General features: G+C 41.7%; 1 protein-coding gene across 1 annotated transcript in view; it reads right to left on the bottom strand.

The window, feature by feature from the left end:
• The window catches only part of LOC104461608 (polypeptide N-acetylgalactosaminyltransferase 10), a 39262-nt gene that overhangs the window by 10287 nt on the left and 16297 nt on the right, over positions 1–12678 (bottom strand). Inside the window, exons 4-6 of the mRNA XM_010073251.1 lie at positions 7345–7530; positions 5456–5639; positions 4443–4560 (exon numbers count right to left, since the gene is read on the bottom strand). Coding sequence (XP_010071553.1) covers positions 4443–4560; positions 5456–5639; positions 7345–7530 — 488 coding nt within the window. The remainder of the gene's footprint in view (positions 1–4442; positions 4561–5455; positions 5640–7344; positions 7531–12678) is intronic.

Here is a 12678-nt window from a genome sequence, read left to right as displayed (position 1 = left end):
ACGCACACAACACACCAGCATGTCTCCTCCTTACTGTCTGGAGCATTTCAGAGTAACGATAGCACTTTCCAATAATCACATTTCAGAGAGTGGAGGGGTCCACTTCCCTGCTCTGCTTGGTGGGAGGCTGCTCTGGAACCCGAACCACACACACAGGGTGAACAGAGGCCAGAAATTCATGTCAGTGGTCTGAAACTGATCTCTGCATCACCAGATAGGAAGGGAGAAAGAAGCCACCCTGAGCTGAGAGCCTTAGAATTAAGCAGCACGTGCTGGGTTAAAAAAAAGAACGACACAAAAAAAGCAGCAGAATGCCCAGCCTGTTTCAGTGCAGGCAGACGTGAGCTGCTGGAAAGTGGTGTGAATATGTGCCTGGAATAAGCAGTGAAAGCTCACAATCAGCACTAACTTCAGTGACACAACTAGAAATGCTGTCAGAAGTGGTCCCGCGGCAGCTGTACCTTGGCTATGCACCTGCCAGGAGACCAGTGGCAAAATGTGAATAAGAAATGTGCTGCTGACATGGGGCAAAGGAGATGTAGGCATTAGATATGCAAACAGAAGCCATGGAGCACTTGGATTTGTTGGAAAACATGCAACGTGTTTTATGCTATGGAACTCAGGAGAAGCAATCCCTGTAGATGCTTTGGATGTAGATGCAGTGGATGTTTCCTGCTGCTGAAGCGAGGAGTGAAGACCATGAGAACTGCCCATCTCTTTTGTCTCCCCTGAATTGTTCTTTTCAAGGCAACTGTCCACATAGCTTGTTTACACCAAGCCCTTTGAATTTTATGAAGGCTTTACAATCTCTAAATTACAAGACAAACGTTTCTACAACTGATCTATCACCTAGTGAGGGACATTCCAGATTCTCATTCCTTGCTCTTGAAGTACAACATACAGTTCAAGGATTGAGAAGCACACTGCTCAAGATCCGAGGTACAAAGTACATCTATATTTATCCCTATACAAGTCACAGACATCACATTTTTCCTCTTCTGTTTCCCCATACCCAAAAAGCCAGAGACTACATATTTATGGAAGAGAAGTGTGACGCAGTTTAGTGAGGATTAGGTAAACCAAACAGAATAGAAGACACTAAAGTATCAGAAAAGAGGCAACTTGATTGTAAATACAACTGAGCATAGATAAGTGCTGCGTAAAGTAGCATTTGCAGAATGGAGCAGTTTAAATGCTTCATATATACTGCTCTGAATTAAATACATTAATCAAAGAAAATGAAGTGGTTACATAGGCAGCAGAATGAAGGTACTTGTTGAGAATATAGGAGCATTCAGAAAATCAGAGCTATTAAGTTGTGTTTAGAATAGGAAAAACACATTGTCACTTTGGGTAAAGTATTCAATTTTGAATACTTGAATCGAACTTTCAAGCATTGCAGAAAGATACAAAAGACTAGGAAAAACTATGAAGGGGGAAAAGTATGGAAGTGACTCCCAAAAAGCAAAAGAAACAATTCTCAAGGAAGTCCACTGAACAGAAAAAGCACAGCTGCAGAGTCAGGGGAGGATAAAGGAAAGGTAACAAGTGCCACACAGAAATAGCTGTGCATCCTTGTTTACCCTTTCTCAACACAAGAATGTACTCAAAGGTCAGCATCTGGTAATCCACCGAGATGGAGGAGAACGGTTCTTACACCATGCAGACCCGTAGAGCACTTTGCCTGGAGCATTCTGCAAGCCAGGTTCACAGAAAAATGAGGCTCATTTGAACAGGTGTAATGCCTGCAACTAAAATTGAAGACTGCAATCTTCCTGCTGCGTCTGATGATGACCTGAAACAGGAAGACTCCTGACCTGTGGAAGCACGAGGTTAAAGGCGCTGAGCTATTCTGGATATACACAGGTCAATAGAAGGAAGAAGCACGTGTTTTCTGCTTGAATATGGAATAGATAGATCGTCTCCTTCATTTCTAATCTATAAATTCCCATTTTAAGGGATTGAGAAGACCCAGAAAACTGCAAACCAGCAGTTAAGGTTAGTAAGTTTGTTTCTAATTTAAAGTTCACCTATTTTTTTTTTGTCCTCACAGCATGCTATGTTTTCTAGTGATGTTTTGTATACACATTTCATACAGGGAGTAAGGCTTCTATTAATAGAATTTCATCCATCCTCCCGATAAATGTTTTCTGAGGTGCTAAACACTGATAGTTTCTCTGTTAGCTTGCCTTCAGCCTCAAAGTTTCTTCTCAGAAGGAAGCAGAGTCAGCTGATGACAGAAATACATATGTTCTTAAAACAGAAAGGCAAGAAGCTCCTAAATAAACTTGTTTATTTCCAGTCTCTCAGCAACAGAGCCCTGGATTTTAAAATAAAGGCAAAAAAATATGTAAAGCACAGTCCATAGGTGGACAAAAAAGAATATGGTTAAGGACAAAAAAAAAAAAACAAACAAAAAACTCTACTCCTGGTGAGGCTAGAGAAGGCCAGATCTGATGCAATGGATCAAAGACCAGCAGTACAAGAGTACCTGCACCCACAACTCCCAAGCATAGGAATGGATTCCTTGTTAAAGCCGGGCTGTAAATTTGGCACCCTTAGAATCTGAACTCCCATTAGATAATAAATAATGTGAAAGCAGGTCCCCTGCATCTAAACACAGAGCTTTAAATTATTTGACAGTGCCCCTTTAACTGAAAAATCTCAGTCTGCTTCTAAAGGTAAAAACATAGCTCTAAGCTCGCCAGGAAATGTCATAGCTTCATAAATTCTATGAACAAACCTTCTATTCTTGCAATTCCAGCAGAATTATTAAATCTATCAGCCACAGATGAATGTATCAATTTATCTTAATTTCTGAAAACACACTGAGCCTCTTTCAGTTAAAACTTCATTTTTCTGTTGCACAACGAAAGAAAAAAGGGGGTCTTTGCAGAGATTAATTAAAGCAAATTTATCCCTCCATAAATTACCATCTCTGGACTGAAATAAAACACAGCATGTTTCAGAGAGAATAAGCAAACAGATGAATGAAGTAATCTGATTTCCTGCAGATCAAGCGGTGTGACTGTCTGCTGTGGCACTGGAGACAAAGGGCTTGCCCAGCCACTGTCACCACTCTTGGAAACCAGCATTTTCAAAGAGGGACAAGGAAAAGAGGCTGAATACCGCCACTGCCCCTCCTGCAGAGAATGACATTGTTACACAATTACATTACATGCGACACAAAGAATAAATGCCTTCAGCCATAATCACATGTCCAAAGACGGTGTCTCCCGCCCCCATCCTTCCTGCTACTGCTACAGAGGACAAGGGACCTCCAAAGTGACTTTATTACTTAGGGGTGTTTATGAGCAAACAATGGAAGAAAAGACACTGCCTTGAAAACAATGCCTTTTCTTGCACTGTTTGCTGTACAGGAGTACACAGTGGGTGCGTATGGCTCGCTGAATACAGCTTGTTATGCCTTTGAACTCCACAGCGGCATCAAGAACTAGGAGTCTGCTTTGTCAGAGAGCAGCCATGAGCTGTTTGTCGGGGAGGCAGATGAGGAATTTTAGCCACCAAAGCTAAACTGTGCACTCCGTTAGCATCGCTACCATCTTCTAGCCTCGCGCTGAGGCCAGCTGGCTTAGTTCAGTGGTAGCCAGACACCTATCAGGTTAGTCAACCTCTGACGGAAAAACCACACCGTGGCCCAGAGTTTAACACAGAAATTTTTACTCTGTTCACTCTAGGCTACGGAAAGGATTCCCACCACTGAAGAGAAGACGAGCCACCTGACTTCAGTGGTCTGGGACACTCCAGTGGGTTTCCTAGAACGGATTTCAGAGTGCCATTTTCCAAGATAACACAGGTACCAGTGGCCTTTGTGGTCCACAGCGACTTGTTACTATTAGTATGCATTTTTTGGTCAGCTGGCTAACTCTTATTTTAAAGCCCTCAACTGAACAGCTTGATCAATCAGTAATAACAGACTTGTCCCCAAGCCAGGCAGATAATGATCTGAAGTCACTGCCAGCAATGGTGTTATTATTCTGATTGTTAAAGATTTCTTACAGGGTAATTAACAGTCTCAGTTCCTTGCAGCCAGGAGTCAGATGGATTGACTATAGTCAGTAACTTACTCTCATCTCTGGGAACTAAGCTCAAGGAGGAGAGTATTTCATCTTCTTGCTGGGGGAGTACTAGAAGCCTAACGGTCAGAGTGAGCTCCATGCAAGCTGCCTTACCCTTGCTGGGAAGAGCGCATGCATCTGAAGCTGTGACCACAGAACAGGGGACACCCCAGCTAATCATGCTTCAAAACTGACCCTCACAAATGACTGGTCACATCATCGCTGTTTCTTCTATGTACTATCTTACTACTCCCAGCTCTTTCACCTTCAGTCACACGCAAAACCAAGGATCATTCACATTCTGTGCCTCAGAACAATTTTTACTTTTCAAAACAAAAGTAATTTCCAGAGAACATAGCTCACCTTAAAGGATATTTCATACTGCTCTCCTCCCCATATCTCCAGACCTGCATCATACCCTCCCAGCTCCCAGAACCACTTTCTATCGACTGCAAACAGTCCTCCAGCCATTACAGGAGACCTTAAGGAAAAACCAGACTCCATATTACAAACACATTCAAAGATACAGATCTCTAGCTAAACATTTTAAAAACAAAGCAAGAGTTGACAAATATTCTTTTCACCACTCAGTGTTCCCGGTGCCTTTGCAGCCCTGTCAGAGCATCAAACAGTTGGTTTTGCATGATCTACTAATTTCCCACTGGCAAATGAGGAGGACCAGACAAGGCTCCCTTCAGAACCAGTCAATGCCCCTCCTCCAAACAGGCAAAAGAGTTCACATTAAGCGACAGGACATAACCTCTCCCAGAGGGACCCATACGCTGCACATGTGGTGCTCTTTGTCTCAGCAGTACCATCAAGTCATTGAGCTTGACCTCAAAAAGTGTTTTGTTGGGTTTTTTTTGGAACACTGCAGAAGTACAAAGGACAGCAGAACTGTCTCAGTGTTGGCAAGCACAGCAACAGCAGAACATAACTTGACCACAGATTTACTTCTGCAATGGGCTGCAATCATCAAAATTGCTGTAATTATTCTGCTAGGTTTTCTTCCCCCCCACCTGGGAATGACATATAAGCCGCCATTGGTTTGTTGTTTTTGGCAGAGCATTCGGGATACTAATTTATGTTCGAAAGATCTCAGTAATAAATGACCACATTAGATGTTGGACATTACAGTTTTAAATTAAATGTTAACTTCTGCAGGAATTAAGGTGGCAAAAAAAAGCAATGAAAAGGAAAGCGTTCACAGCTACTACACAATGCATTTCTTTTAAACCAACAAAGCAAACAGCTGCCAAAAAGCAAGTAGCTTAACGCCAGCTTCTGACTTTTACTACACTGAGGTGTAAACCAACCCTGTAAGAGGATGTCATTTTGTTAGCCAGCTTTTCGCACACTGCATTTCAGTAACTTACTCAAAGGGATCACTGGGATCAAGTTTCTGTAACTCAGGAGGAATAGGGATCCTCTTGTAATACATCTCCCAGTCAAATGCACCTCGCATTGCGTCTCCGGCCTGAGTCTCATATCCAAAGTGGTCATGATCAATAACATCAATCATAGGGCAAACGATAGTCTTTCGGTTTCGGGCAATGCGATCTGAAGATTGGAGAAACATGTTAGAAAAACCTGCACCAGTTAGTTCCTTTGATCACAAAATTAGGGAAAAGAGCATCAAAATATGAAGTTGGCCAAGAACGACATAGCTTTCTTCCTGTTCATTCTCTTTTAGGGCAGATGCTCCAATTTATATCAATTTATCTGGTATTTCTGCAATAATTGAGATATTAAAGCTAGAACTATTGAGATACAAACACCAGGCACTCATGCTACAGTGACCATCACCCAGAAGCAGAATAGAAAGACACAGCCACACTACCACAGATACATCAACTGCCAGGATAAACCAGACAATCTCGTACTTAGTGAGCAGTCCTCATTTTAACGAGCAACTGGGATGTGAAACCTTTCTGCACTGTTCCAAAGCCAGGGCAATAACCCATAGTACCGCCTAGCTTTAACTGCTGTGCCAGAATCTGGCAGGAAGCGATTCAGACTAATGGCATATACTCTCAGCAGGCTCAGGAAATGCAAATGTACCTCCTCCCCTCAACCTTTCCTTCCAACCCAATAATACAAGACAGCATTAGTTCCTGCATAAACATCTGGAACTTCTTAAATACTTTATTACCGAGATGATCTCTCCTTGGAAGTTAACTTTCAGAGCAGAGGCGACAAATGATGTTTCAGCTTCCAATGCACGTCTAACAGAAAACCTTTTTATGCTTTAAAATTAAAGTGTACTCTACAAGTTTTAATTTAAATGGCATTTGAGCTAATGCTGTCCTCCCTCCCCAGGACTCGTGAAACTGCAAATATTTCACACTATCGCCAGATACAAACGGTAGCGAAAGCAACAGTATTACCATCCAACAATCCCGCTGACAAATCTGACTCCTTTTTCTTAAACCTCCACTTGGCTGTTGTTGTCACAGTTTATTTGACAAAGTCACACCTCAGAGAAAGCTTTGACAGGTCACTAGCAGTAGGGTTGTAAAGGAGTCTGGCACTGGCCAGAGGCATACAGGTACCAGAAACAGAAGGCACTGTCCTTTCAATTAGTCATCCTTGAAAAGAACTGACATTGTAAAACTGATGCCTCCTTAAAGATGAAGCACTGCCTTGGAGAGGACTGCACATGTTCTACAAATACATACTAGCAGCTGTCATTCACAAGAAGTATTTTCCACAGGCTTGCAGACTATGAAGTTAAATATAGTTATACAGGAGAAAAAACAACCCTAAAAGCTACTTAAAAACCGTACAGGAGAAAAAAACAACCCTAAAAGCTACTTAAAAACTGTATGTAAAGATCTTTTCTGTATCATAAAGCCACTCCTCTCTGCAAGGTGCTCAATGACCATGCGATAGTTTACTCTTCCAGCAAACTATAAATTTTTTAAGATTTAATCTAGTGATCAAACAGAAGAATATGATCTCCGCTCTTTAATTAAGCAAAGCATATGATAGAGTTATTGTACAGTGCAGGACTCTAGAACAGAAAAAAAAATCCTGTATTAAAGGCTACAAGTTGCCAACAATTCACCTCAGTCTTGTGGTTGGTTGTTTTTTCAGTGGGTTTTTTGTTTGTTTGTTTTCCCTTTTCAGACAGTTCATCTTCCTTTTGTCCACTTACAGCATGAGGGGAAAGCAGCAGGTGGAAGTAAAACGAATAGAACACCAACATGTGTTGCCAGCTCTTTCACAGTTCAGTGTTCAGCCACGTACAGCACCACAGGCTTACCTAACAGAGGCGGCAGCCAGTTCACGTTGGCCTCGCAATGGGAATCCAGGAAGGTGATGACATCCCCTATGGCCACGGAGGCCCCCAGCATCCGAGTTCTTATCAGCCCTTCTCTCTTTTTGGTTCGGAGGATTCTTACTTTTGGGAACTGGGCCATATAATCTTCCAGGCGTTTCTTCAGATGTTCTGTATGAAGATGAGAAATTTAAACACTGTAGTAACTAATTTCTAAAAAAATGCAGTTTGTTCTTTATCGGAAGGAGATGTCTTTGGAAGTAGGTCCTAAGCAGTTAACAAATGCAATCACAGGAAAAAGGAAGTAAGAATAATTTATTTTAAATCCAGGGTTTAAACATAACTGCATAACCAAGACTTCTGAAGATGTTCCAAAACCTTAGAAGCAATTAAAAAAAAATAAAGAGGACCTAGGAGAAAATGGAGGAGTGCAGGATGAGAAAGAACACAGCAGAGGAAAAGGAATAAAAAGCCAGCTGGCAGACCTCTGGGAGAAGTCTATCAGAGCAAGGATTCTCAGACACTTTTGTGGAAAACCAGTGTAGCTTAGAAGAGGCACAGGACAATTTACTTTCAGAAGTAAACTGAACCCAGTACATTTAAGCTGCATTGTGTGTTTTGAAGAAACCAATGACCATCCGCTCATGAGTAAATAAACAGCAAAAAGCCTAGTCAGGCATCCCTCCAAGCCAGCAAGGCAGGAATAGCTGCTATATCTATTTGGATAGCTACGTTAAAATGCTTATCAGAGGAGATATGGAAATATTTGTGCTACTGAATATGAACTGGAGCCCCATCTGAATTAGCACACATTTGCAGTCACCACAATTAACAAGAATTCAAACAGGAGAACTGCAGAAAAAGATTACTGAGTGATCAAAACAATGGACAGCTTGTTTAGATGTGGAAATAAAAAAAGCTTGGTCAACATAAAGAGTGAGGGGCACACAGCTGTCTTTACATCAAAGAATGAAGCACCAAATAAAAACCTAAAAACGGGCTAAGAGCTGATGCTGGCCTCATCACTAATGGATTGATCTTTAGGCATTTGAAAATTTGACTTACTTGACAGCAAACCCCATTCACAGTGTGCCAGGGACTGTTCATTAATGTACCATACTATCCACTGCCATCAGCGACCGACCAAGGAAACAAGCCCCGCTAGGAGAAAGCTAGTTTGTCAAATCTAAGCAATTAACTAATCTTAACATCTCACACAACAAAACTTGTACAGAGGCAGTCATTCCAATACTAATAACCTCCCAGGTTTATTTGCCTTGACTACAGGGAACACCTCCACTCCATTCTGTACAGCAGAGTCTCCCTTGGCTCCAAGAGCAGGCGTGAAAGAGGGGGCTGAAAAGGCAGACAGTGTGAAAGTTCGCCTGAAAAGGGCACCAGGGAAGCTGGGTATTGGAATAGCTCTCTAAAAAGTGCAGAGACAAGTAAACTTAACCAAGTTATGAGCTCTCCCCCATGGTGCTGGCCCTGCATTTGTGTTTCAGGATTTTAGCTACTGGAGAAAAAAAAAATGGCCAAAACCGCTATGACTAATACATGTTCTGCACCTTCTCTTTGAAGCAGCTACCACCTGCCTTCCTTCAAAGATCACCCAAATCAACTTCTTCGCTTTTGAGGTATTCCTAGCAAGCTCTTTGCCCTTTTCAAAGCTTTAACATTCCCCAGGATTTTTTGCTCACAAATACATTTTAGTGTTTTGCCTGACAAGTTTAATTGTCCCACAGCATCTACATAGGTTTCCCTGCTCAAAAGAGCCCTTAGCACTTCTTGCTGTCTAGCATGCTTTTCTCTCATCCTTTTCAAGTCTCTTCTGAATAGATCCTCTCACGCAACCAGAAATTTTGTCCACTCAATTACAGATTTTTCAAACAAGGGCCTTCCATAGAGACTAGAGACATTATTAGTGCAGCTGTCTTCTTCCTGAGGCAGTGGATAGACTTAAAAAGCTTAAAAAAAAAATAAAAGCCACCACCCCCGTTTAACATCACAGCTCATCCCTCGCCATTGTTAGTTTATCACAAAGGATCAGTCAATCAGAAAAGAGAACACACAATCCTCACTACAAGCACAAATCAGCTAAACCCAAGCCAGGAGGCACACCTTACTTAGCTAATGTACCCAAGACACGATAAACGTGAGAGTGGCTGCTGGTGCTCACTGGAACAAAGGAGGTAACCATCCCCCAGGAGCTCTGGGTGCAATTCCCCTAACAGCAGCCACAGATACTGCAGCACTTGCAAAATCAGACTCCACAATATTTACGTTATCTAAACCAGACCTACAAAGCTCGGGAAAGTAATAAAAAATCCAAAGTTCCAAAACAATGGAAAATACTTACAGACTTTCTGCAATTCTTTATTTTGATAGAAACAAGAAAGTGAGCCTGTGAAAGGCCACAGAGGTTTGTCTTCCACCTGTGTGCTGGTTATTTGACATTTTGGCATCGTATCCCTTTCTGAACTGTCCTGGTTTGCTGGGCAATTTCATCTGTGGTGACACCTGAAGGCAGCCTAACCGATTTCTCCAGGGGTATGAGGATGGCACGGCTGAGCCCGCTACCAAGAAACACTAGCGTGTTTTTGCATCTGGTCTTACACAGGAAGACACACACCAGCAAGTGAGCAAAAAGTCACTGGACTTGGCCATATCTGTACTGGTGATGGTGGCTACTCTGCTACAGACCAGCTGAAGACAAGCTGATTTATACTGTTAATGAACGAGCAGTTAAGAACTGCGAGATTTCCCCATTTTATAGTGTAACGGGAAAAAAGAAGGCATAGGAGCCACAGAGTTTTCTCAGGTGAGTGCTCTGCCAAGAGACAGCAGGAACTCTAATCCACTGACTTCTCATTCCATTCCCAAAAGCTGGATATGGTTCTCCAGCACTTCTTTACTACATTTCCAGAAAAAAAAAAAAAAAATCAAAGCATTTCATGCTCGCAGTGAGTAGCCTGCTCTATGCTGCACTGGTAAGAAATGTCTCACACATTAGGAATCTTCTTATGTCTCTGATGCCTGGAAGAAGCAAGGAAATGCTACAAGTACTCCACCAGTACCCACGTGTTCTCACTGGTGCAGGGGACACAGGTACCAAGCGCTGTCCTTGTAGCCAGGACGGATCATGGTCAAATAAGCTGTTTCCAATTGCAACAGAAAAATACATGCTTGAACATTGCATTTTATAAGATTAAGACTTATGTATCATGAACTGCAAGTGAGCAGACTTTATTGTATCTACTTTCCCTTACTAGAGTCACAGACTTCCAAGCAATCTCAAACAACATACAAAACAGTGAAACATACTTTTCAAAGACAAGGTTTTCTTATTCCTTAACTCTGCACTACTCCTGCCCCTAGCCTGGTCTCTACATGCCCAGACGCAAAATATTTATTTCACTCTATTACAAATATTGTCATAATTAAGTCAATTTTTGCTTTTTAAAAAAAATCTCAAAAAAACAAACAAGTGGCATTAACTACTACAAAATTTTATGAGGCTTTAAAAAATATATTATGGAATCTTGTCACACTGAATGATTTTTATTACAAGGGCAATTTTCTTTAATGAAAGTTGTTCGGTGAACTGGATGGATTCCAATGGCTGTGCCTACTCTGGGAAAAGTAATACAGCCCGAACATATAAATGAGAGTAAGATTATCTGCAGATTAAAAACCAGGCTGGTAGCTTGCTAACAGACTTTGCAATAAACTTGATATACAGCGTATACATTAACAGTACCAGTCAAGAACTACTGCTTGCTTTGAGCTGTAAAATAAAATTGTGTGAAGACACTGGAGAAGCTTCAACAGCAAGTCTGCTTAGCATAAGCAGTCCCAAAGCTTTCCAAAATAAGACTTTATTTTTTTTTTTCCTTCCCCCCTAAGTCAAACCCCTGTGGTGGTCCTACTGCACTTCTTCCTTCTGGCCTCACCATCCAAGCAGAGCTGCCCTCAGATGCCATTAGTCTAGTGACCCCTTGCAGCACAGCAAGGACTTCCCAAGACAGGAATTTCTCTTGTTCAGCTGAATTATTTTGGCCACTTTCCAAACACCAAAACCTGAAGTGCAACTGTTCATCTGGCATTTGTTTACAGGTTATCCCAGCCTCCCGTCCTTACCTTCCCACACACAGACATGCTTAAGATTACAAATGAATACCTTCATCTTTACTTAGATACTTGGCCCTAACGTGCTGTTTAACAGTTTAAGAATGCATTATACTTCTCCAGAATCTATCACAATGTGCAAGCCAGGCCTCCCTGAAATAGAAAGCTCTGCATCATCGAAATTAACCTCTCTCCCTGTTTTGGTGCAGATGAGTAATCCTTTTAAATAGCAAAATGTGCTGTTATCCAAACAGGCAGCACTTACACTAGTTTTAATTTTCTTTCAATGTTTTCACCCTCTGATCACTGAAGTTGGTTGGGAGGATAATAAACTGATTTAAGATATTGTACTATGAACACCAGTCCCAATAATAGCAAACTGATTAAGCTGATCACAGCCTTCCAAGCCGAATCTTATTACAAGCAAAGAAGAAAAGGCCTGGGAAGGGAGAAAATTAATAGCTGTTGCTTCACTGATTACAGTTCTGTGGTAGAGACACTTAAAAGGGAGGGGGCCCAGTTTCCACTGCCCATTCTGCAACAGTGTTGGGTCTCAGCACATCTTCACAAATGAAAAATGTGGGGAAAGAAGGGTTTCTGTGCACGGGACAATAGCTGCAAGTGTATCACCCCCTCCTTGCTAATATAGTGGTCATCACTGTTTAGATTGTAACAAAGCTTAAAAGAATTAGGTTTCTGGAAGTCCTATTGACTTTGTTATTTTTCTAAACATTTTAAAACCAAGCCTCCATTTTAGGTACAATAAAGTGCACAAAAGTGTAAGTGTGGAACCTACGAAATAAGACAGACTGCAAGCTCCTGGGGCAAAGACCACAGGTGTGAGCCTGTGCTGTGTGCTTCGATAAACTCAAATGCATAAACTTCTGCTGTTTCGCCTGTATCATCAATTACCTCCTGAATTTGCAAAGGGAACTTTCTCATAGCTTCCTCCACCCTACAGAACACATCCAAACCCTGCTCAGTTATGGCTTCAGGAAATACTAGTACTGAACGCAGAGACAAAGGTGTAATCTTAAAATGAGAAAATTCACATTTACTGGCATTAGCATATAAATACACCCAGACCCTTAGGAGGGTTTAGTAGGCTGCATTTCCAAGCAGGGAAGTACACAGGGAATAATCATCTTAGCTACAGCATAACCTCTTAATCTCTCAGGAAAGTTTCATTTG

The sequence above is a fragment of the Pterocles gutturalis genome, unplaced genomic scaffold, assembly GCF_000699245.1.
Source record: "Pterocles gutturalis isolate BGI_N339 unplaced genomic scaffold, ASM69924v1 scaffold9377, whole genome shotgun sequence".
NCBI lineage: Eukaryota > Metazoa > Chordata > Aves > Pterocliformes > Pteroclidae > Pterocles > Pterocles gutturalis.
The sequence above is the reverse complement of the archived record's forward strand: the minus strand, read 5'-3'. Positions and strand labels throughout refer to the sequence as shown.